At 32.6% G+C, this 21,004-nt stretch overlaps 2 protein-coding genes across 3 annotated transcripts; one reads left to right on the top strand and one right to left on the bottom strand.

The window, feature by feature from the left end:
- Positions 1 to 12,471, top strand: LOC107613572 (DNA polymerase delta subunit 1). Its single transcript, XM_016315644.3, has 30 exons — positions 1 to 486; positions 578 to 688; positions 2,111 to 2,217; positions 2,359 to 2,518; positions 2,815 to 3,010; positions 3,123 to 3,258; positions 3,346 to 3,483; positions 3,719 to 3,796; positions 3,913 to 4,004; positions 4,272 to 4,338; positions 4,432 to 4,503; positions 4,934 to 5,020; positions 6,191 to 6,310; positions 6,422 to 6,520; positions 7,238 to 7,345; positions 7,502 to 7,597; positions 7,692 to 7,757; positions 7,902 to 7,958; positions 8,100 to 8,187; positions 8,289 to 8,368; positions 8,697 to 8,810; positions 9,484 to 9,598; positions 9,676 to 9,848; positions 9,970 to 10,041; positions 10,697 to 10,771; positions 10,858 to 10,947; positions 11,020 to 11,180; positions 11,547 to 11,620; positions 11,727 to 11,814; positions 12,029 to 12,471. The coding sequence occupies exons 1-30, from the start codon at positions 228 to 230 to the stop codon at positions 12,114 to 12,116; spliced, it is 3,267 nt and encodes a 1,088-aa protein (XP_016171130.1). The 5' UTR covers positions 1 to 227; the 3' UTR covers positions 12,117 to 12,471.
- A 256-nt stretch (positions 12,472 to 12,727) lies between these two features.
- RGLG3 (Copine (Calcium-dependent phospholipid-binding protein) family) lies at positions 12,728 to 18,286 on the bottom strand. Of its 2 annotated transcripts, none has more exons than XM_016315784.3 (12): positions 18,129 to 18,286; positions 17,129 to 17,425; positions 16,907 to 16,991; positions 16,670 to 16,810; positions 16,478 to 16,591; positions 15,338 to 15,435; positions 15,149 to 15,231; positions 14,965 to 15,070; positions 14,266 to 14,393; positions 14,039 to 14,183; positions 13,885 to 13,941; positions 12,728 to 13,326 (listed from the first exon to the last, which is right to left on the bottom strand). In XM_016315784.3, the coding sequence occupies exons 2-12, from the start codon at positions 17,402 to 17,404 to the stop codon at positions 13,243 to 13,245; spliced, it is 1,317 nt and encodes a 438-aa protein (XP_016171270.1). In that variant the 5' UTR covers positions 17,405 to 17,425; positions 18,129 to 18,286; the 3' UTR covers positions 12,728 to 13,242. The 2 variants fall into 2 exon arrangements, with proteins under 2 accessions (XP_016171270.1, XP_016171271.1); XM_016315785.3 differs by having other exon boundaries at positions 14,039 to 14,180; positions 18,129 to 18,251.
- Positions 18,287 to 21,004: the final 2,718 nt, after the last annotated feature.

Here is a 21,004-nt window from a genome sequence, read left to right as displayed (position 1 = left end):
GATTTAATTAGTGGGTCGATTCTGATGACTATGGCTTAAACCTGAACTTACCCTGCGGCTTGTGTCACGTGTTTCCGCAGCGGGAAAAACCAATTGCATTTGCTCGCTACCAAAAACTGGCGGGAACCTTATTCATTAATCATTATTCACTCACATCACACTACACTTCTCTGTTCTCTCTGTCCCCTAAACCCTCCTCCTCCGCCTTCTCGTTTATAGTGACAGCCATGAGCAGCGGCGGCCGGAAACGCCCTGCTCCACCGACTTCGCATCCCTCGCCGGCCACTCAGGCGAAAACCCAGGCCCTGTCTCAGGAAGATGATTTCGTCGATGAGGATGTGTTCCTCAACGAAACCCTCATCACGGAGGACGAAGAGTCCCTCATCCTCCACGACATCGAGGAGCGCCAGGCCCTCGCTAACCGCCTCTCCAAGTGGACCCGCCCTCCCCTCTCCTCCGACTACGTTTCGCAATCTTGCAGCGTCCGTAAGTAGTTTCCGCCGTAGCAATTTCCTGTTATGAAAACCTGCACTAGGGTTTTTGCTTTTGTGTTGATTTTGGATTTTTGGTTATGTAGTTTTCCAGCAGCTGGAGATTGATTACGTAATTGGGGAGAGCCACAAAGAGTTGATGCCGAATTCGTCTGGACCTGCTGCTATAATTAGAATATTTGGTGTTACAAAGGAAGGTTAGCTCGTGCTGGCATTTATTTTCGATACTGCTAAAACATTTACAGTTAACAATTTGAGAATATCCGTTTACAGTGTTGCTTGAACTTGCTTTTACTTTTCATACTGTGAAAGCATTTGAAGTCAACAATTTTGGAATTATCTGTTTAAAGTGTTGCATTGTTCTTCGTGTCTAACTTATCAAGAAATGATTGATTAGTTAGGAGTTAGAAGTCTTAAAGAGAGCAGTAGTAGTTGAAGGTACATGTTAGCATGCCTATTTTTCCTTATTAATCAAGCTCTCACTTACTCTTCAACAAAAAATGCTGGGTATTAGTCTCTTTTAGTCCCAATATCATTCGTTGGTTAGTTCATAGAGTAAATAAATTGTTGCCTTACTTATGGATAAGGTTTAGTACTTTTATAACTTCTATAAGTTCATATTATCTGCTTGTGGTTTTTAACATGGAATTGTACTAGATTATTTAATTAGATTGTTAATTATATACATTATTGTTCAGCCTCAATGCAACAATTAATATTTTGAAATTATAGTTGAAAAGAATCTTAGATTGTGTAGAGATCAGAAGAGTTTGGACCTCGTGCCCTTATACTTAGTTTATAATCAAATTATATTTCAACCCAAGTAGAAGTCAGCCCATGCAAAGGAGCTTGCATGACAAGTGTAAACTATTTGAACCAGTGGTCTTTGATCCACACTACAAGTGAGTCTTTGATTTTCCAGTGTGGAAAATATGACATGAATGTGGACTCGGATTTTAACAGTTCCTAAATTTTGACTTTCATGATATGTGATTTTTAAATATAGATATATAGATATTTTGATACTTCAGAATAAGGTTCATTTATTTTGATGGGGCTTCCTTGTTTTTAATTTTATTGTTTTGGGGTTAATTGGTGAAATCATGATTTACAAGTCTAAACGTAGAGTCACTTTACAGACTTACTTCTAATTATCTAATTGAAAAATGGCAGATATGCAGTGATAAATATTTCAGAAAGGTCTATATTGATATTTTTGCATACCTATGTTGAAAATGTTTCTTACACCTGTAAGTTCAACCTGACAGCATGATTTAGAATTAATTTTATTGATGGACTCTACTGTGAGAAGATTACAAGACTTGTGAAATTGTAATTTTTGCTAATCTCTCTGCATCCTTGTATACTTATTGTCTTAGTGAAGACATGGCCATGAAGGATTTTCTTCCTTGCACACCCAGTTACTTTTTTCATGGTTCATGTTATAATTTCCCCATCACATGTATTAATAGACAACATCTATGTTTTAATAGGATTGATAAACTGCCTGCTTGAAAAAGTTGGTAGATAGTTTGTACATGATCTAGCTATACATTATCATGCTCAACTACGTGGTTCCTTGTACGATTATATAATATGCTCTTGATGTTGTTTGTTAGGACACAGTGTTTGCTGCAATGTTCATGGGTTTGAACCATATTTCTACATCAGCTGCCCGCCTGGAATGGGTCCGGATGATATCTCCCATTTTCATCAAACTCTTGAGGTATGTGGCTTAGTGCGTAAGGATATTTCTTTTGTCCCATTTTTTTTCTCTCTCTCCTTTTTTTTTTTAATTAATGAACGAATAGGTTTTCGAGTCATAAGTCGTATAATTTACTTGTATTTGTGTTTTGTGATTCTTCAGGGAAGGATGCGAGAGGCCAATAGAAACAGTAATGTAGGCAAATTTGTTCGTCGTATTGAATTGGTGCAGAGAAGGAGCATTATGTATTACCAGCAGTCCAGTTCTCATCCCTTTCTCAAAATTGTAGTTGCTCTCCCCACAATGGTTGCCAGCTGCCGTGGTATATATTATTAGTTGATTTTCTATATGTATTATGTTAATCATCTTTATGAGTTCAAAGAAGACCAGTGTTACTTGATTAATGCTTAAGCTATATCTTTACTTCTCATCAGCTGTATTGTTATGCATTGTGATGTTGTGGTATGACCATGGGTTACCCCTTAGGTTGAGCATTAAGTTTTAGTTTCTCAAATCCTTACATTAATGTTTTGGTATTTACATTTTGACAATTGTCCTTCTCAAAAGCAAATGATCACGAGTTAATTATTCTCTTGCCAAAATTATAATTCTTGGTAGGTATTCTTGATAGAGGTATTCAGCTTAATGGTCTTGGCATGAAGAGCTTCATGACTTATGAAAGCAATGTACTTTTTGCCCTTCGCTTCATGATTGATTGCAATATAGTTGGTGGTAATTGGATTGAAATTCCTGCCGGGAAATATAAGAAGACAGCAAGAAGCTTGTCTAACTGTCAGTTAGAGTTTGATTGCTTGTATCCTTTTTTTGTGGAACCTTACTACAATCAAATAGTCTACTAATAGAGGGGTTATTTTTTTGCAAAACAACCGTTGGATTTTTCTTCTTTCTCCTTAACTTTGTTATAGGTATTCGGAATTGATTAGCCATGCCCCAGAAGGTGAATATTCAAAGATGGCACCATTTCGCATATTGAGTTTTGACATTGAGTGTGCTGGTCGTAAAGGTCATTTTCCTGAGCCTACCCATGATCCTGTTATCCAGGTCCAATGCTTTCTCTTGTCCCACTTGAACTACCATTCACATCACAATGATATGGTTTTGAACTGCAAAATATCATTTTTATTGCAGATTGCTAATCTGGTTACATTACAAGGAGAAGATCAGCCATTCATCCGTAATGTGATGACTCTTAATTCATGTTCTCCCATAGTTGGTGTTGATGTGATGTCGTTTGATACAGAAAGAGAAGTCCTTCTGGCCTGGAGGGTATTCTTGTTGTTTTTGCATATTTTATATTTCTTTTGAGAATGCTAATTAAAAATTTGATATCCTGTGTTTTCATTATACAGTATGGTATTTTTTTAGTGTCTATAACATATTAATGGTTTGAGTCTTGAACTTGTATATCATGTAGTATATTTAATATTATGCAGCTATTGACTGAACTATAATCCTTTATTTGTTATCTTATTATAGTCTGATGAGGATGATTTTCTTGCAGGATTTTATCCATGAAGTTGACCCTGATATTATAATTGGATATAACATCTGCAAATTTGACCTGCCATATCTTATTGAGGTATTGATTATCTTTGAGACAAGAAAGTATAACCAGTTAATAATTGGAAGCTTCGGTTAATTTAGTTGTGGCTGCTATTTTATTATATGTTTGGTTTATGCTTTTCTTGTTTTCAGAGAGCTCAAGCCTTGAAAATAGCAGAATTTCCTATTCTGGGCCGTATCAGGAACAGTAGGGTTCGAGTAAAGGATACAACTTTTTCATCTAGGTAAAGATAAGAAATAACACATTGTTCTGTGGTTTCACTCTCATTTTATCTGTGTTAGTTAAATTTCTGGAATTGTAGTAGATGGTGGGTTTCTTACGAGTGCATCAACTTCTATAAAAAATGAGGATTTTTGGTTTCGAAAGTAATTGCAACATTTTAGGTCCTCAACATTTTCTATGAATTTTAAAACTATCTCGTTTACCAGTTGTGTTTTTGCACTGTCAATTGTTTCAACCATTTTCTCGGTGTTACTTAATGGTTTTGTAGACAGTATGGAACCAGAGAAAGTAAAGAAGTTGCTGTAGAAGGGAGAGTTCAGTTTGATCTGCTCCAGGTACTGTTGATATTGCTTTTCATTAACTACCCTCTGTTTGGATAATCCAACTTTATTGCTGAGTAAGTTTTTTTGGCTTTGTTTTATATGAAGGTTATGCAAAGAGACTACAAATTAAGTTCTTATTCTTTGAATTCTGTTTCAGCACACTTTCTTTCTGAGCAGGTAAGGCAATGCTTTTTTATTTCATTCCATGTAATTATTTCCTTACTCCATTCTATTGTTAATACATCTTGGAACTGTTCATAAGACATGAATTGTTGGTAGAAGAAACAATGGACAGATTTTTTTTTGCCTTGGCTTTTGGCTATTGTAAATGTGACATCATGGACTAAATGAGTTATAATAATTCAACAAAATAAATTTTGATTGGTTTGTGTTAGTTACTATTTGTATATTTGTGCATGTGTTTCTATTTGCTTTTTTGCTTTGTGTGGTTCTATTCTAATGGCCAGCACAAAATATTTAAAAAAACTGAATTGTTGCACTTCCATGATGCCTTCATTGCTTGATTTATTTTTCTCTCTTTCTTTTTCCTTTGGAAAAATATAAAGCATACCAATTTAACAAGCCTCTGTCTGTTTGCATACTGCAGAAAGAGGATGTTCACCATTCTATCATATCTGATCTTCAGAATGGAAATGCAGAAACTAGGAGGCGCCTTGCTGTGTATTGTTTAAAGGTTCATATTTTGATTTGTTTCTCTCGTGGTCTCTGTGCCACTACCATTTGTTTAAATGTTAAATGTCAAGTCTTCTGTTTCTTTTAACAAGTTCTCATTGACAGGAAAACGTACGTTGACACTAAATTTGGAATTGTTTATGATGTTTCCACGATCAAGATGTTAAATCACTTAAGTTTTGCAAATTCAGTTTATGATTTGACTATCTGATTAATAATTGTAGTATTTTTGGTCTGCATTTTAGCTGGTGCCCCTTACCCTTACCTTTGTCAGAGGAGTTGTAGATGAAGACAGGCAGCTGATACATATATTTATTTTTTATTTGTTTTGTTTACTTATATTTAATTATTTATATTTATATTATGCATGAGGGGAGTTTGTAACCACTTACAGTACATGATATGTGTTCAGGAGGGCATTTAACACGTATCAGTACATTTCTGCTAAACTTTTAATACCTGAGTTATTAAACATGATCACACAATTTGACAAAATTTAGTTTAGTGCACTTTATCTATGCTAATAGATTCATTAATAACTTCCCTAAACCTGAAGTTGGCTTTAGAATCTTTTTACTGTCAATGCTGATTCTTGGGTGCACAACATATGGTCTAACATCACATATTGTAAATTGAAGTACTTAGGTTTTCAAAATATATTATCATGGGTCATCTCTCCCAAAAGTTTAAGCTTTAAGGTGAATGCACTTGAATGTCATTACATTTATTATAACTCCACATGCAACTCATAGGAGGCTAAAGGACTTGAAGTATGAAGAGTGCATTAGCAACCTTGAAATTTAACTGTTTTAAATTAGAAGAATGGGAGACGGAAAGGATTAAATGTGGGCCACTGGGTCATTGGGGATTTGAAACTATGACCATGTATGTAGCAAACCATTTCTTTTCAAAGTTTAGGCTATTAGGTGAAGTCAGACATGTGTACATTTAACATATTCAAAGGAGTGCAAAATTGGAGTTTAGACATCTTAAAATCTTCAATAATCTAGGTAGGCTATATTCTAGAAGTTGCAATGCTTATTTCTTGTTCATCAAAGTTGTATGTGCCGAATGTAGTAAATTTGCTATGGCAACAATTTACATGATTACGTTCTTTTTATGTGCTTGAAAAATGAAAATGGTGAATCAATCTATTCTGATCTTTGTGCAGGATGCTTATCTCCCTCAACGGCTTTTAGATAAATTGATGTTCATTTATAATTATGTGGAGATGGCTCGAGTAACAGGTGTCCCAATTTCTTTTCTGCTTGCTAGGGGCCAAAGCATTAAGGTAAAGAAATAATATTTAATTTTTATAATCAATTATTATGAATATGGGAAATATTTGGCACATGAATTTGACAAAGGAGTTAAACTTTGTTTTCCCCTCCTTTCCTTACAGGTACTTTCTCAACTCCTTAGGAAGGCAAAGCAGAAGAACCTGGTTCTTCCTAATGTAAAACAGGCTGGTTCAGAACAAGGAACATATGAAGGTGCCACTGTAAGTTCATTTTAATTATTCAATTGATGATTATATCAGGCTCTATCTTCCTTAAATATGCATAACTTCATGTTTTCTTTTTGTCATATCTCCTAATACAATGTGAAATTAAGACACTGAATAAGCTTCCTGCCAGCAAAATTATTTGACGATTTTTATGCCCAAAGGGTTTTCCAAGACTGCATTGAATTAAATCGATTTATAGATACATGTTAAACATAAATGTTGTAGCAAAGTAGGACATTGCTGCCACAGTGCCACCTAACATCAGAGTTGCTGAATGCTGACATGTTTGTGGATTTGAAAGCTGTTTATAGTGCAATAATGTTGTCACCGAGTCTCTTCTAGTAGCTGCATTCTGTAAAGACTGTTTTCTGTTTTTATTTTTTGGACACTTTCTTTGTTTGTAACCATATTTGTTACACTCAGAAAAGATGTGCTAGAATGTTTTTTACAGTTTAAAAAATGTTTAGTAGAATTTATACGAAGTCCTCTGCTTGTATTAAATCGGAGTTCTTAAAATACTTTTCACTTGTCTTATCCCTCTTTAAATAACAAAAAAAAAAAAAGAGTAAAAGAAAAAAAAAAACGAAAGCATGATTTTAAGTGTATATATTCTTGGCAGCCTTTTCCTTATTTTCCTTTTGGATGTTTATTTATCCAACTTTTGCTCGTCAAGCACAAGATCATGATTCTTTTAACTTCTGCAACTTGCAGGTATTGGAGGCAAGAGCTGGGTTCTATGAAAAGCCAATTGCTACTTTGGATTTTGCATCACTATATCCATCTATTATGATGGCCTATAATTTATGTTATTGTACCCTGGTAAATCTTAACTCTTCATGTTTCTATCTTCTACCACGAGCAACTTAGTGTTTTTTTATCCCCTGTTGTATTTATTTTTATTCATTAGGGTCACTGATTTTTTTTTTTTGGGGTAACAGTTTTGACTTTTGAGCACTTTTTGTTTACTGTTTTAAGGTGACTCCTGAAGATGTTCGGAAACTTAATCTCCCTCCAGAATCAGTGAACAAAACTCCATCTGGGGAAACATTTGTTAAATCAAATTTACAGAAGGTCTGTTGCTTGAAAACTTTTGCTGCTTAAACTGGGTTTCTCTACAACTGATTTCATTTTAGAAGTTTGTGAAGTTGACATAACAATTATGTAGGGAATACTTCCTGAAATTCTTGAAGAGCTTTTAGCCGCGCGTAAAAGGGCAAAAGCAGATTTGAAGGTATCATTTTTGTACTTTCTATGACTACTGACTATAGATTTAGATTTGCTTTTTACCTTTTTTCTAAAATTATTTCTATATTTATTTTTACTATATTGAGTTCTTTATAATATCTTGAGTTCTGTATTCCTTTACTATTTGTAGGAGGCAAAAGATCCCCTTGAGAAAGCCGTGCTTGATGGTAGACAACTGGCCCTAAAGGTGAGTTGTGCACGATAATTATGTCTTTTTTTTCCCATGTCTCATTGTTTGATAGTTGTTCAGTCCATTCTCCAGTGCATACTAACAAGTAATAACTGTACTACTTGGTAATTTCTTTACTTTTATTTCTGTTTTTTCCAGATCAGTGCAAATTCTGTATATGGGTTTACTGGGGCAACTATTGGTCAGTTACCATGCTTGGAGATATCATCAAGTGTAACTAGCTATGGTATTGCTCCAACTTATTAGTTTGTGATGCTTTACAGTCTCAAGATCATGCGTCTTTTTAAAGGAAACAACAACCTAATATGCATTGTATGTGTTGAAAAGGTCGACAAATGATCGAGCACACAAAAAAACTTGTGGAAGATAAATTTACAACTCTTAATGGCTATGAACACACTGCCGAGGTATTGTATTTAGAAATTTTCTTGCTTTTGCTGTCTGTTATGCACTTGATGGGGTTCTAGGTTTAGTTGGTAAAACTCTCTAGGTGTCTGTTGACCTGTACATTGAACTTAGTAGATAAGACGAAAATTTACCTTGTTACATCATGTATGGGCTACAGCAAGTAATTAGCTATTATTTTTTAGTCCCATGGTGCTGCATCTGGGAATTGAAACTTTTAGCTTTGAGCTAAAAGCCCGAGACTTTTCATCCTTGCAAATAATTTCATATTTTTGGTTGTGCATCTTTTTAATGTTTGGTGTCTTACAAAAAATGCAATTCTTCATACAGGTAATATACGGTGACACGGATTCAGTCATGGTTCAGTTTGGTGTTTCTACCGTAGAAGAGGCTATGAATCTGGGAAGAGAAGCTGCTGATTATATTAGTGGAACTTTCACAAAAGTAACACTCAGAATCACTTCTAATCTCTTTGCTTTAGGTCCTTGTATGATAAATCATGAAAGTGATAAAATCTTGAGTTCAGAAGATTTTCTTTTGTGTGGTTTTCCTGTGAACGACTGTTGAAACAATGAAATACAGGATGGTACCTGTACATACTTTAATTTCAACTAACAATAAAGTAATGGCTGCGCCTCACAAAGCCCCTTTCTGCGGGTTTGTTTTGGGCCTTTTTTGTTTTTTTGGGGGGGGGGGGTTGCTGATATCCAAGCTTGCAGAACAAACATTGTCACTGCATCTTCTATAATCTATTTCTTTGAAGGAGAGAATAAAAGTTGCCTTGTCCAATTATTGCTTTCTTAAGTTTAGAAAGGACATTTGTATATACAGCCATCATTGGTTACCAGATAAAAGTTGAAAGCTGATAGTGATTAGGGCCATTATGTAGTAACCACATTGTAAATGATATTGCATCCAGTGCCTTGCAATTTTAGATGTTGAAATTATAGTGAAATTGATTGCTAGAATCTTAAGTTGTAGGTGCAAATGCTATGAAGTTAATTGTAGCTATGTAACAAATACCAAAAAAAAAAAAGTGAAATACCAAATATATTGATTCAATTATTTGTTATTTTTATTATTTTCTTATGTATTTTGTTACCCTTTTTATGTGAAGCCCATCAAACTAGAGTTTGAGAAGGTTTACTTTCCATATCTCCTAATCAGCAAGAAGAGATATGCTGGTTTGTTTTGGACAAAACCAGACAACTTTGACAAAATGGACACTAAAGGTAAACATCAATCTTTATCAACTAGCTGACCTGTTGCTTTGTTGAAATGCTTCTTATACTTTGGTTACATTCAACAGGTATTGAAACAGTTCGGAGAGACAATTGTTTATTAGTCAAAAACCTTGTGAACGATTGCCTTCACAAAATACTGATTGATAGGGACATCCCTGGGGCAGTTCAATATGTTAAAAATGCAATTTCAGATCTTCTTATGAACCGAATGGATTTATCACTTTTGGTTATTACAAAGGTGAATTTTTGGGGTCTACAGATCCTCTATTTTTTTTACAATGCTAATTGCCTCTTGTGGAACATTATTTGATGTGAGTGTACTTGAAGTATAATTGCTATTAACTTGATTGACTTTATAGGGTTTGACAAAGACAGGAGATGATTATGAAGTGAAGGCAGCTCATGTTGAACTTGCTGAAAGGATGCGCAAGGTTTGGTGTGATAAATAAATGCAATGCTTATTTCTTAAACTAGATTTATTTGGCAAAGAATAATTCAGTATTATTGTAATATATGATCACATTCAGTGTCTCATACTAAAGAACATGAAAAAAAGAAAAAAAAAGGAAAATCATATACATATTTTATCAAAGATAGAATTCATTCACATAAAGCAATGAATTATAGGGTCGACCACTTAGGATTGCAGCAGTAAAAGAGAACAGATTGCGAAACAAAGCACAAAATGAAGAGAATAAACATTTTCTTAAATCTGAGAAGAACCAGCTAAACTAAACTAAGAAGAGAAAACAGAAGTAAATTTATGAGTGAGCCCGGCTGCCAAGGAAACCATAGTGAGGTGAACTGATCCTATCTTCAAAAACATAGTCATTCCTACAAAGCCAAGTTCTCAAAAGCTATACATAGTTAAAAAGTCATAAAACATGATTTAGTTCCGATGCTGGTATTTTGCACTGTGTATGTTTATATCCCATGGGTTGATGCTTCCTAATGTTTGTAAACTATTTGTGAAACCATGCATTGTTTAATTAAGCTATGAGATTTATATTTATTGTTTTCATCATTTTAAACTTGACTTTTAATTCTGTGGTCATAAGTCTATTCTATTTGATTTGTAATTGACAGCGAGATGCTGCCACTGCTCCAAATGTTGGGGATAGAGTACCGTATGTCATTATTAAAGCTGCAAAGGGTGCCAAGGTATTCACATTCCCACTCCCCATTGTTTTTCTCGGTAATTTTAAAGCATTTTTTATAATTCTTTTTATTATGTGTATTGAAATTAGGCTTATGAGAGATCAGAGGATCCAATATACGTCCTGGAGAACAATATTCCCATAGATCCCCAATACTATCTTGAGAATCAAATCAGCAAGGTTGGTTTGATAAGTGTTTTACATTTTCTCCGATATTTAAAGTTCTTGATCTTGATTATCTTCATGTTACAGCCAATTCTAAGGATTTTTGAGCCAATTCTGAAGAATGCTAGCAAAGAACTTCTCCATGGAAGCCACACAAGATCTATTTCCATTTCTACTCCGTCAAACAGTGGCATCATGAAATTTGCTAAGAAACAGCTAACTTGCATTGGTTGCAAAGCTTTACTTAGGTACCCAATTTTTCCTTTCTTTAGGTTCTAATATTTTCCTGGTTAATTGTCTATGTTTCTAATTGTAGTGGTTGCATCTTTTGGTTCTAGTAGGCAAAATACTTAAGACTCTTCACACTAGAAATATGTTGAATAACCATCGATTCATCTGCTGACCTTTCCATTACCCTAAACCCCCTTTTACCCTTCAACCAAACACACTTAGTTGTAACACAAGGTTTTTTAGGTGACTTATATTTGCTTTAGTACCATATCTGATAATACTTGTGCACACATTTAAAGAATGTAAAATGGAGATTTATGTTTGTATCATATGAAAGATACACAAGGGGCTAATAATACTATTTTTTGTTGCATTTGGTTCAGCAAGGGAAATCACACTCTTTGCTCCCATTGCAAAGGAAGGGAAGCCGAGCTGTACTGCAAAACAGTGACACATGGTAGCGATCTCTTCATTACCCAATATTCAATTTCAGATGGTTATGTTGTAATGGATGGTCCAAGCTATTTTGTTTCTATTGAACTTAATGTGATGGGTGACTGCAGTGTCCGAACTAGAAATGCTTTTTGGGAGGTTGTGGACACAGTGCCAGGAATGTCAAGGTTCACTTCATCAGGACGTTCTCTGTACAAGGTATTTTATATTTTTGATATCTTTGTATAACTTAAGGGAGAATTTTAGTTGGAGTTATGCTTGTTTAAGCACCAGATTATATTAGCAGTCAGTCACAACCTGGAGGCTGAAATAAGTTTAGTGGAAATTTTCGTAGTTTCTTCTTATTCATGTCACTGGATTATGGTTGCAGTTACTCAGTATAACTGATTTGTACTGCCTTTTTTTGTTACAGTCGTGATTGTCCTATTTTTTATCGACGAAAAAAGGCTCAAAAAGATATGGCTGAAGCAAAGCTGCAACTTGACCGATGGAACTTCTAAGATTTTGTCAAGATCCATAATTAGTTATTTCTCCGCATGAAAGCCAGATATCTTAAATTTTACAATAGTTTGCATCGTCTAATTTGCTGTTTTGGGGATTGAAGTACAACCTCTGCGTCTGCCTGCGGATTCGGAATCCTATGACATGCTCCTGGAAGGAAGGTAAATGTAGCCAGGCTTAATTTTTGCGTGGTCTATATCTAGTCTAGATATGAATTTTCTAGTGGGATAGTCTAGTTCATAATTTAAGCTTGTATATTTGTTCATTAGTTCGGGCACGGTTAATGTAAAGTTTATACCATAAATTTGTTTCAGTAAATGACAAATTTGTTTCTAAAAGAATTGGTTACTTAAATGTGAAGGTTATACCCTACAAGAAATCGTATAAGTTGTCAATGATTACTAAATAGATATAATGATAATTTGACGATCAAATCCATGTTTTGAAATTCTCTCGACAAGGTATATCTTAATTATGATCCTTGAAAGAGAGGGTGTACAGGCTTGTTCCATCTTCAATGAGTGAATTCACTTTGTAGGCGTTTTCAAATGCATTAGTTGTCCACCTAAGTGAGGTGGCTTCTACATCGTGTGATAATATTAGCCACTTATGGGAAGAAAAAAATTGTAGCACTTTGCTTTCATTTACATAAAATCACACTGTATTCTTCAATTTCGGAGACAAGTCTCGATGAGACTATGGCCTTGGTAATAAAGTTTTTGAACACATCTATACCTCTAGCGGCCTATTTTTTACAAACCAATATCTCAGACCATTTGGCAGGATGAAATTTACCTTGACAGACTCTTTATGTATACATGTAACTCAATAAGCATTTTGTTCAATCGCAGCTTTGCCCAGCCATTCTTTACACCTCGCCCGTAAGCCAAAATAGAAATAATGGTACAGTAGATGTTACTACGTATCCATCTTTCACTGGATCATAGTAACAACGGAACATAGATTAAGGATCTCCAGCTCTCAAGAAATGATATTTGAATGCTTGAAAAAAGCAGATACCACCCGTCAGTTACTTTCCAATCTCATTTTTTTGCTTTTTACTTCACCTTTGTATTTCTGTTTTTGACCGAGAGTAGGCGTCCCCAAACCCTTTTCTTCTCCGGCTCAAGTGTACAATCTCAGACGAGTCGTAATTTGTTGCCGGCACAACGGGCATGCAGATAATGTCATGCCACACTCTTTGCAAGTCTAAATAAAATTCAAACAAAAGAAAAGGGAAAAGCAAATGACAAATACTATCAGACAATTTGTACATGAAAATTATACTCAAAATGCAAGTTAAACATAACAGACAAAAATAGGATGCATTTATCATCATCATGTTTGTTCGTAGTAACAAAATCTTAACAGATATATACCCAGGTGTATATTAATGTTGGGGATAATAATACATGGAGAAGTGGATGACCAACTTGGTTGTTTCTCTTTAAAATATCATAACTTGTGTAAACGAAGCACAAAGCAATTTGAAGAAAAATTTTGATCTAAAAATCTAAAAGGACTTTAACAAAAACATAGTATGTAACAGAAGATAAAGATATTATTTGAAGTAAGCTGCTAACTTCAGCTAGTGCAAAACTGCTCTCAGTGTGGAGATAACATACATACACTAGTGTGGCATCGTTAATCTAAATCTAAATCTAAATTCCCTTTCTAAGATATGTGATTGAAGCAAACAGAGATAAGAAACTCTAGAGCATGTTGATATAGCATTAAACAAGAATAAAGCTTATCAATGAGACTTACTGTATGACCGCATCCAAAAGCCATGTCCTTTGGGTTGGTCAGGCAAACAGGACACACCTTGAATAGGATAAAAAGAGTTAACTCGGGAACATGATGAGATGTCAACATGAATCTAATCAAGGAGAGAACAAGCTGGAAGAGTAAGGAAACAAACCGGCTCTGAAGCAGCTGAAGCTTTTTCCTCAGCTGATTCCAGCTTTTCTGTCACAGGGGGAATCATGGGGACTGCATTATCATGATCTATTACTTCCTTTGGTGGAGGGAGAGGCCGTTTATGATGATAGACTGGTGAGTCGCTACTGCATCAAAAGATTTGGGGACTGAGTTTCCCTGTATATAATTTAGAAGTATCATAACTCATAAGTGCAGTTCTTGGCTTACTTGTTAAGTTGCATATTTTGGGCAACTCGGTATTGAAATGGAATTTCCATAAGAGCAGCAAGTGCAAATGCTGTTTCTTTCTTTGATGCTTCTGTGTTCTCAGACATGATCTTTGTGAAGTTCACAAACTGAAGGGATAAAAAGGAACAAAGTAGATTATATGCCAATTTCATCAAAAGAAAAAAAAAGGACGGGGGGAATCATAAGGCAAGAGAGGATATTAAAATACAGAACACTGAATTTTCCAGTCACGTTTTGAACAGTAATTTATGCATTTTACAAAGTGATCACTACTAATTACTAAATCACATGCCAAAGAATGTTTGATTCTTGCAGAAAAAATGGCACAAATAAAGCCTGATGGAATTTGAAACTGGTACATTTGTTATAGAAGGTTTATCTTCAAATTTAACTAAAGAACCACCCTAATCCATGTTAGGAGTTGGGTAAACCTGCTTAAGAGTCATCTTACACTTACTAATGTTGAGAAAATAGAATTCCATATTATATCTCTCTCTACAAAGAGAATAGCATCATAAAACGCTATGTCCAACTAATTATAAACTGTGCTTAATTTTGGAATTGGCTGATGTATTACATTATCCCCATAGCTCATTAATATGCTAACTTTGAGGTTCTTGAAACTCATTACTATAGAAGCATACACAGTACTTGAATATTTTAAGTACCAACAAGTACCTGAAAGTTGTCAAATAAGCGCTCCGTGATGTTATCGTCAAACTGCTGCATCTCATCCCACGGTCCATCTCCAACACCAACCAAAATTATTGAGAGAGGATAGTGACTGACCAACCAAAATAGGTTTATGTAAGAGACATCTACCATAGAAATCAGCAAAAGACTACAGACGATATCGATTTACCTTGCAGCAACTATAGAATTAATAGTTGCTTGTTCTTGTGGACTTAGCCTTTTGCGTCCTCCTGCATCTGGATTTCTGGAAACCTAAAGAGAAAGAAGAAATACTATCAATAAAAGGAAGACAAGTAGAAACACACAGCTACTCATGCCGTGAAAATAAATTATTGAGAGAAAAATAAGTAGATAGAACCTGTCCATCAGCAATAATAACAAGAACATGATATTGACCATTGCTTTTCTCCACAATATCAATTGCTGCATCGATTACCGGCGCAAATGACGTTGGACCTAATAACAAGGAAAAACCTTATATAATCAAATCTTCATATCATTGCTACTATACGTAAGCTCTCTTAGATAGAGTTTTCCCTCTTGGAAAACAATGAAGAATTAACAATAGAAATGAACAAAATACAGGAGGATTACTAAAGATGTACTATGATAGAAAGCACACTAGTCCCTTTACTTATCATACAAGGAAATTCAATCAATTCAACCCAAGAGATGAACCCTCCTAGAAGGCTAAAAAAATAGCCTATTTGACAAAAAGTTAAGTAGGAAGAGATCTTCGGCAAGATTTTTGGAATCGCTCTGTAGCCAAATGCAACAATTTCAAATCACATTCTCATCTCAATGCTACTGCTCAAACCTCCATACCATATAAAAATGAGTAATACTAAATAAAGTGCACCAATCCATCTCCAAGTACCACAACCCCAAAATATGTACTGCAACACTAAATACCAGAAGATAAGCTCTTATGCACTGCAACAGCTGAATAATGTTAATCCTACTATGCACTACTGTCAAATCTCTTGGCTACACCAATAGCTACAAATATAACTCCTATGTTGTACAGTCATTTTGATTCAACTAATAAAATTTATAATCTCTCTTTTCGTCTTCACTTTTTCCTGTATTTTCTCCCTGATTCTTTCATTTTCTTGGAATGACACATTCCTTTTACTGAACTAGATGAAAAGAGATCAGAGAACAGAGTTAAGAAGACTAACAAAATCCTTGGTTTGAAAGTGCCACAAAAAAAGTAGTGTCTTGAATACTAAAGTTGTGTATAAGAGAAGAGACATGGAAATACCAACTAAAGAAGAATCTCCTACCCAAATGTTGATACAATACAAGAAACATACTAAACCTCAAGAAAAGTAAAAACCCTGAATCGAAGTAAAAACCATGAGAAGAATTTCCAAAAACTAGGTTCCAATTTAAGTCATGATAACTATTCTCCTGCCAAAACCATGTTCTTAGAGATAAACTTTCGATTCCAAGATCCAAATTCCGGCAACCAAGGAATATAATATTGTAAACAAACCTGAAAGTTTTAAGTGTGGAACAATCTGTCTATAACGTTCAAGTGCTTCTTCAAAGCCGTTACAATATCTACCATCAGCATAAAAATTGAACACATTCTGATCATGTGTAGAAGCTGCAGAAGCAAATTCACCATAATCAACAGAAGATAAACATACAGAAATTTCTCTCTAAAATCAAAACAGATACTCACCATCACCAAAACCAAAACATGGTATCAGGTTATCTTCGTCAAAAGAAGAAAGAGTACGACCAATTATAGATATGGCTTGCTCATATGGATTCAGATTGTTTCCAATATGATGAAGACTTTTTCGATGGAATGAGTGCTTGCCTACAATTATCAAGTGACTTCTCAACATTCACTGTATAAATATGCTAATATGCACATATATCAAATTCATAGTATTTTTAAAAATAAAAAGTTAACCTGTCCACTCATTGCTTTTTGTGAAATCAATACCAAGAATTAAATTTGAAGATTCAAGACCAGCTTCTCTTAGAGCAGAAATAACCTGAAATATAACTTAGTGGATTCAAAATATCGCTACAGATAGCCGATCCAGTTCGCCAATAGAGATGATCCTTGTAATGCAAGATCAATACTAATAATTATTCTCACTAAATCACTAAGCAAAATAGTAACCCAAACCTCATCCAAAGAGCTGAAATTGTCAGCTATAAATGTTGGTTGCTGCTTATGTTGAGGCCTAGTATTGCTTGAACTCCTAGCATTCGAAGAGGTTTGATGGTGGCTAGTATTCCACGAACTCCCAGCATAAGAAGAGGGTTGATCATAGGTAGTATTGATTGAACTCCTATCATAAGAAGAAGGTTGATGATAGACAGAATTTACCGAACTCTGATCATAAGATGACGATTGTTGGTAAAGATTTTCTTCAGATTCATATGACTCAGTGTTTCCCATAATTTAGAGGCCTTCCTTCACCTATATTGAGGTTTTTAAAAGTTAGATTGACAATAAAACAATTAAAGTGAATTACTCATCACACCACAACCATATAATATTCATTGGAACTATTTAGCATTCATATTACATTTCATAGCTTACTTCTCAAAATCAATTTACTATAACTGCCTTCAAAGAACACCCAAGGCAGAATCATTTTCAGGCCATTAAATTACAAAATATTGCAACAAATTTGCACCAGCAATTTATAAAATCAGTCACTAAATAAATTGAGAATAATTTTAATAACTAACGACTAATCATTGTTTTAGATGACTATTTAAGCATTGGAAATAAAAGATAACTACCTTTGTCGATGTAACAATACACGATGCTATATAAAAGTATATTATATTTACAATAAATAAAAATTAAATCCAAACAAATTATTAAGTAAAATTTAACAGCTAAACGATCCATCCGCAACAAACAGAACAGCACAGAGAAGTAGAAAACCAGAAAAACCAGAACTAGTTCATAAAGTCAACCATAAAAGTCAATGATCACAACTAACTGTAACACTACTTTTCCGAAAAAGTAAAATCGCATTTTCGTAACTGAATCTTGTTGCTAAGACATCAAAGCTAAATTCACCATGGATTCTAAAAATAATAAGAAGAAATAATAAAGAACTAGGATCGAGAATTATAGAATCGCAATTGCATCGAATTCACATTTTCACCTGTCTGATTTGATTTAGAAAGCGTTTTTGCAGAGTTATCGTTGACGCTTTTAGAGAAGAGAGAAGAGAACTGTTAGAAAAACGAGCAACGAGACCAGAAAAGAAAGTGATAACAATTTTGTTAAGAAAAAGTAAGCAAATAAATAAAAGACATAACTACTTTTTTTTTTTGGGTCAACTAAATAGTAATTTTTTTTGGGGGTCAACTAAATAGTAAATACTAATAATATAGATAAATTACTATCCAAAAAAAATAATATAGATAATTAATTGTTATTTAGAGAAATATTGTTTATTTTATACACCTTCTTTTTATAAGAAAAAAAATAATATCTTTATCTTCTTTCATTTTTTTGTTACTAATTTTTTTTTATCGAATTTAATTTTAATATACTATCAGTATAAAATAATTTTATATATATATTTAAAAAAATAAATATAATTATATAATCGTATAAAATATTTTATGAACATCAAAATTAAACCCTTTTTTTTACCGAACATAAAATATATTCAAAAATTATATGTCTATCTAATTGTCTCTATCAATTGTATTCTACTCTTCTAGAATGTGTTTCGGCTGCCTCACAAATTCCTAGCATTTGCAAGAATGAACGAACAAACTAATGTCCATGAATTCATTTCTTATTATTTCTGTATAAATATAAGTAATGTATTATTTAATTTATATATATGTGCAGAAGCGAAATTAGATGAAATATTAGAAAAAATAAAAAATATTTATATAATAAAATAAAATTAAAATAAAATTTTAAGAACGACTAAATTTAAATTTACATATAATTTACATGTAAAATTTTTTTTTCTTTATCATTATGTGGCTCTGTCCCTGTATATGTGACTTAGTTGTTTCAGACAAAATTTTATTCTCTCCTCTAATTTTCTTTTAAAATATGTTTGAATTCTATTAATAAAAGTTTGACCTTTTTTCTCTAATTCTAAGTCAAACTAATTATATTTTAAATGCTCTATTTTGAACTATTTAAAGCAAGCGTTTGATTTTCTGTAACATTATATATATGTTCCAAAAAATTTACATTAAAAAAGTTTTTAAAATAAGATTTTTAGTGGAAAAATTTCTACGAACTTAAAATTTTAAAGTATTTGAGCATTATTGTTTTTATGTTTCTAGCATAGATTTAGATGTTTTAAATAATAAAATTTTAAAATAATCCATTAATCCCATCAATAAAAGTGATTTTTTTTATTTCAACAATATTTTAAACGTAAAATAATTAAAATTTAGGCAGTAAAATTTCTTAAAAGTAGTCAAAAGATTAAATAAATAACAAACAACAAACAAGAATTGCGTGATACAAACTTTTTACTAAAGAGTAATTTAGAAACCAAAGAATTTTGACGTTAAAAAAAGAAATTTTGACAATAATTTCTTTTATAATTAGTATAGATAAACAAATAATTATAAAACTTTTGTTATTAGTATTATTCTTTAAGTAAAAATTCGGATATAGTTATTTTTATGTAAAATTAATAATAAAAAATTATTAAATAATTTAATATATTTAATTAAATTATTTTTTAATAATTAATTTTTAACTATTAATTTTATATAAAAATATCTTTACGTAAATTTTTATTTATTTTTTTTTATGTATTGGTCGTTCTTGTTACTGTTAGAATTGGACAAAGATGGCGGCATTTTATAAAAAGCATGCTTTGGTAGAAAAAAGGGAAAAAAGTCAAAAAACTCGTTTCTGATTTGTCAACTTGATTCACAGGTTGCGTAGTTTGTCTTATCCATTTATTGATTAAATAAATGCAAGTTTTATTCTTCTTCTCTCTTGTCGTTTTTCCTTTGCTTAGCTTTTAGAATATTATTCCCTTCTAAGCATTTTTGACATTTTGATTCTTTCCGAGTCTTCTATTTCAATAAGTCTACTCATGCATGCGAGTAAAAATATCGTAAAATATAGGCTCATAAGATATATTTCATGTGCTTTAAAACATGTATAATTAATTAATTAATTACCCACTTAAACTTTTACACAATAAATTAAAAAATATTAATGTTGTTTATGATTTATTAAAAAAAAATGCTAAAGGACTAATAAGTTTTATATTTTATAGTCATCAATTAGTTATTATTAATATTTCTAATGATATAAAATTATATTTAATAGTATAAAATTGTTCAATTTTTTTTTATTGATTAAGTGGTGGCTCTTAGACTTTCTCATTATTAAACTCGTTAAACATGGACTCTAATTATATTTGATAGTGCATTTAATATAACAAACTTGTTGAGTTGAGTTATACTACAATAATATAAATTATTTTTTAGGGTTATATGTGTCAAAAAAGAATTAAAATTTGTCAAAAAAATAAATTTTGACACTATTTTAACTATAAAAATATGTTAATAAAAATTTTGTCAAAAATAATATTTTTAACATATAAGTAATTGTAAAAAAAACTTAAATCTTATTTTGATAAATATTGACTGTCAAAAATAATTTGAGAATAATTTGTCACAATTACTTATATGATAATAATTATTTTGACACTTATTGATCATAAAAAATTCTTAACAAAAATTTTTAACAAAAAATGAGATGAAATCTTAAAACTGAAGAATAAATTGAGATTTTGAAAATAAAAAATGAGTAGTATGATTCTAAACTGAGAGAAGAAGAAGAATATTGGAGTAAATTGAAAATAAATGAGTGTCAAAATTGAAGAGTAATTTTCTACGGTCAAATTATTCATAAAAAAACATAAAAAATTTGACATTTGTAATATTTGTCAAAAATATATATTAATTTTTATACTTAATTATGACTGTTAAAAAAAAGTGTTAAAATAGCTCTTTTTTTTGTGGTGATATTTAATGCAAA

This window comes from Arachis ipaensis, chromosome B8 (genome assembly GCF_059453495.1).
Source record: "Arachis ipaensis isolate K30076 ecotype BB chromosome B8, ASM5945349v1, whole genome shotgun sequence".
NCBI classification, from domain to species: Eukaryota; Viridiplantae; Streptophyta; class Magnoliopsida; order Fabales; family Fabaceae; genus Arachis; species Arachis ipaensis.
This window is presented reverse-complemented; position numbering and strand designations above follow the sequence as displayed.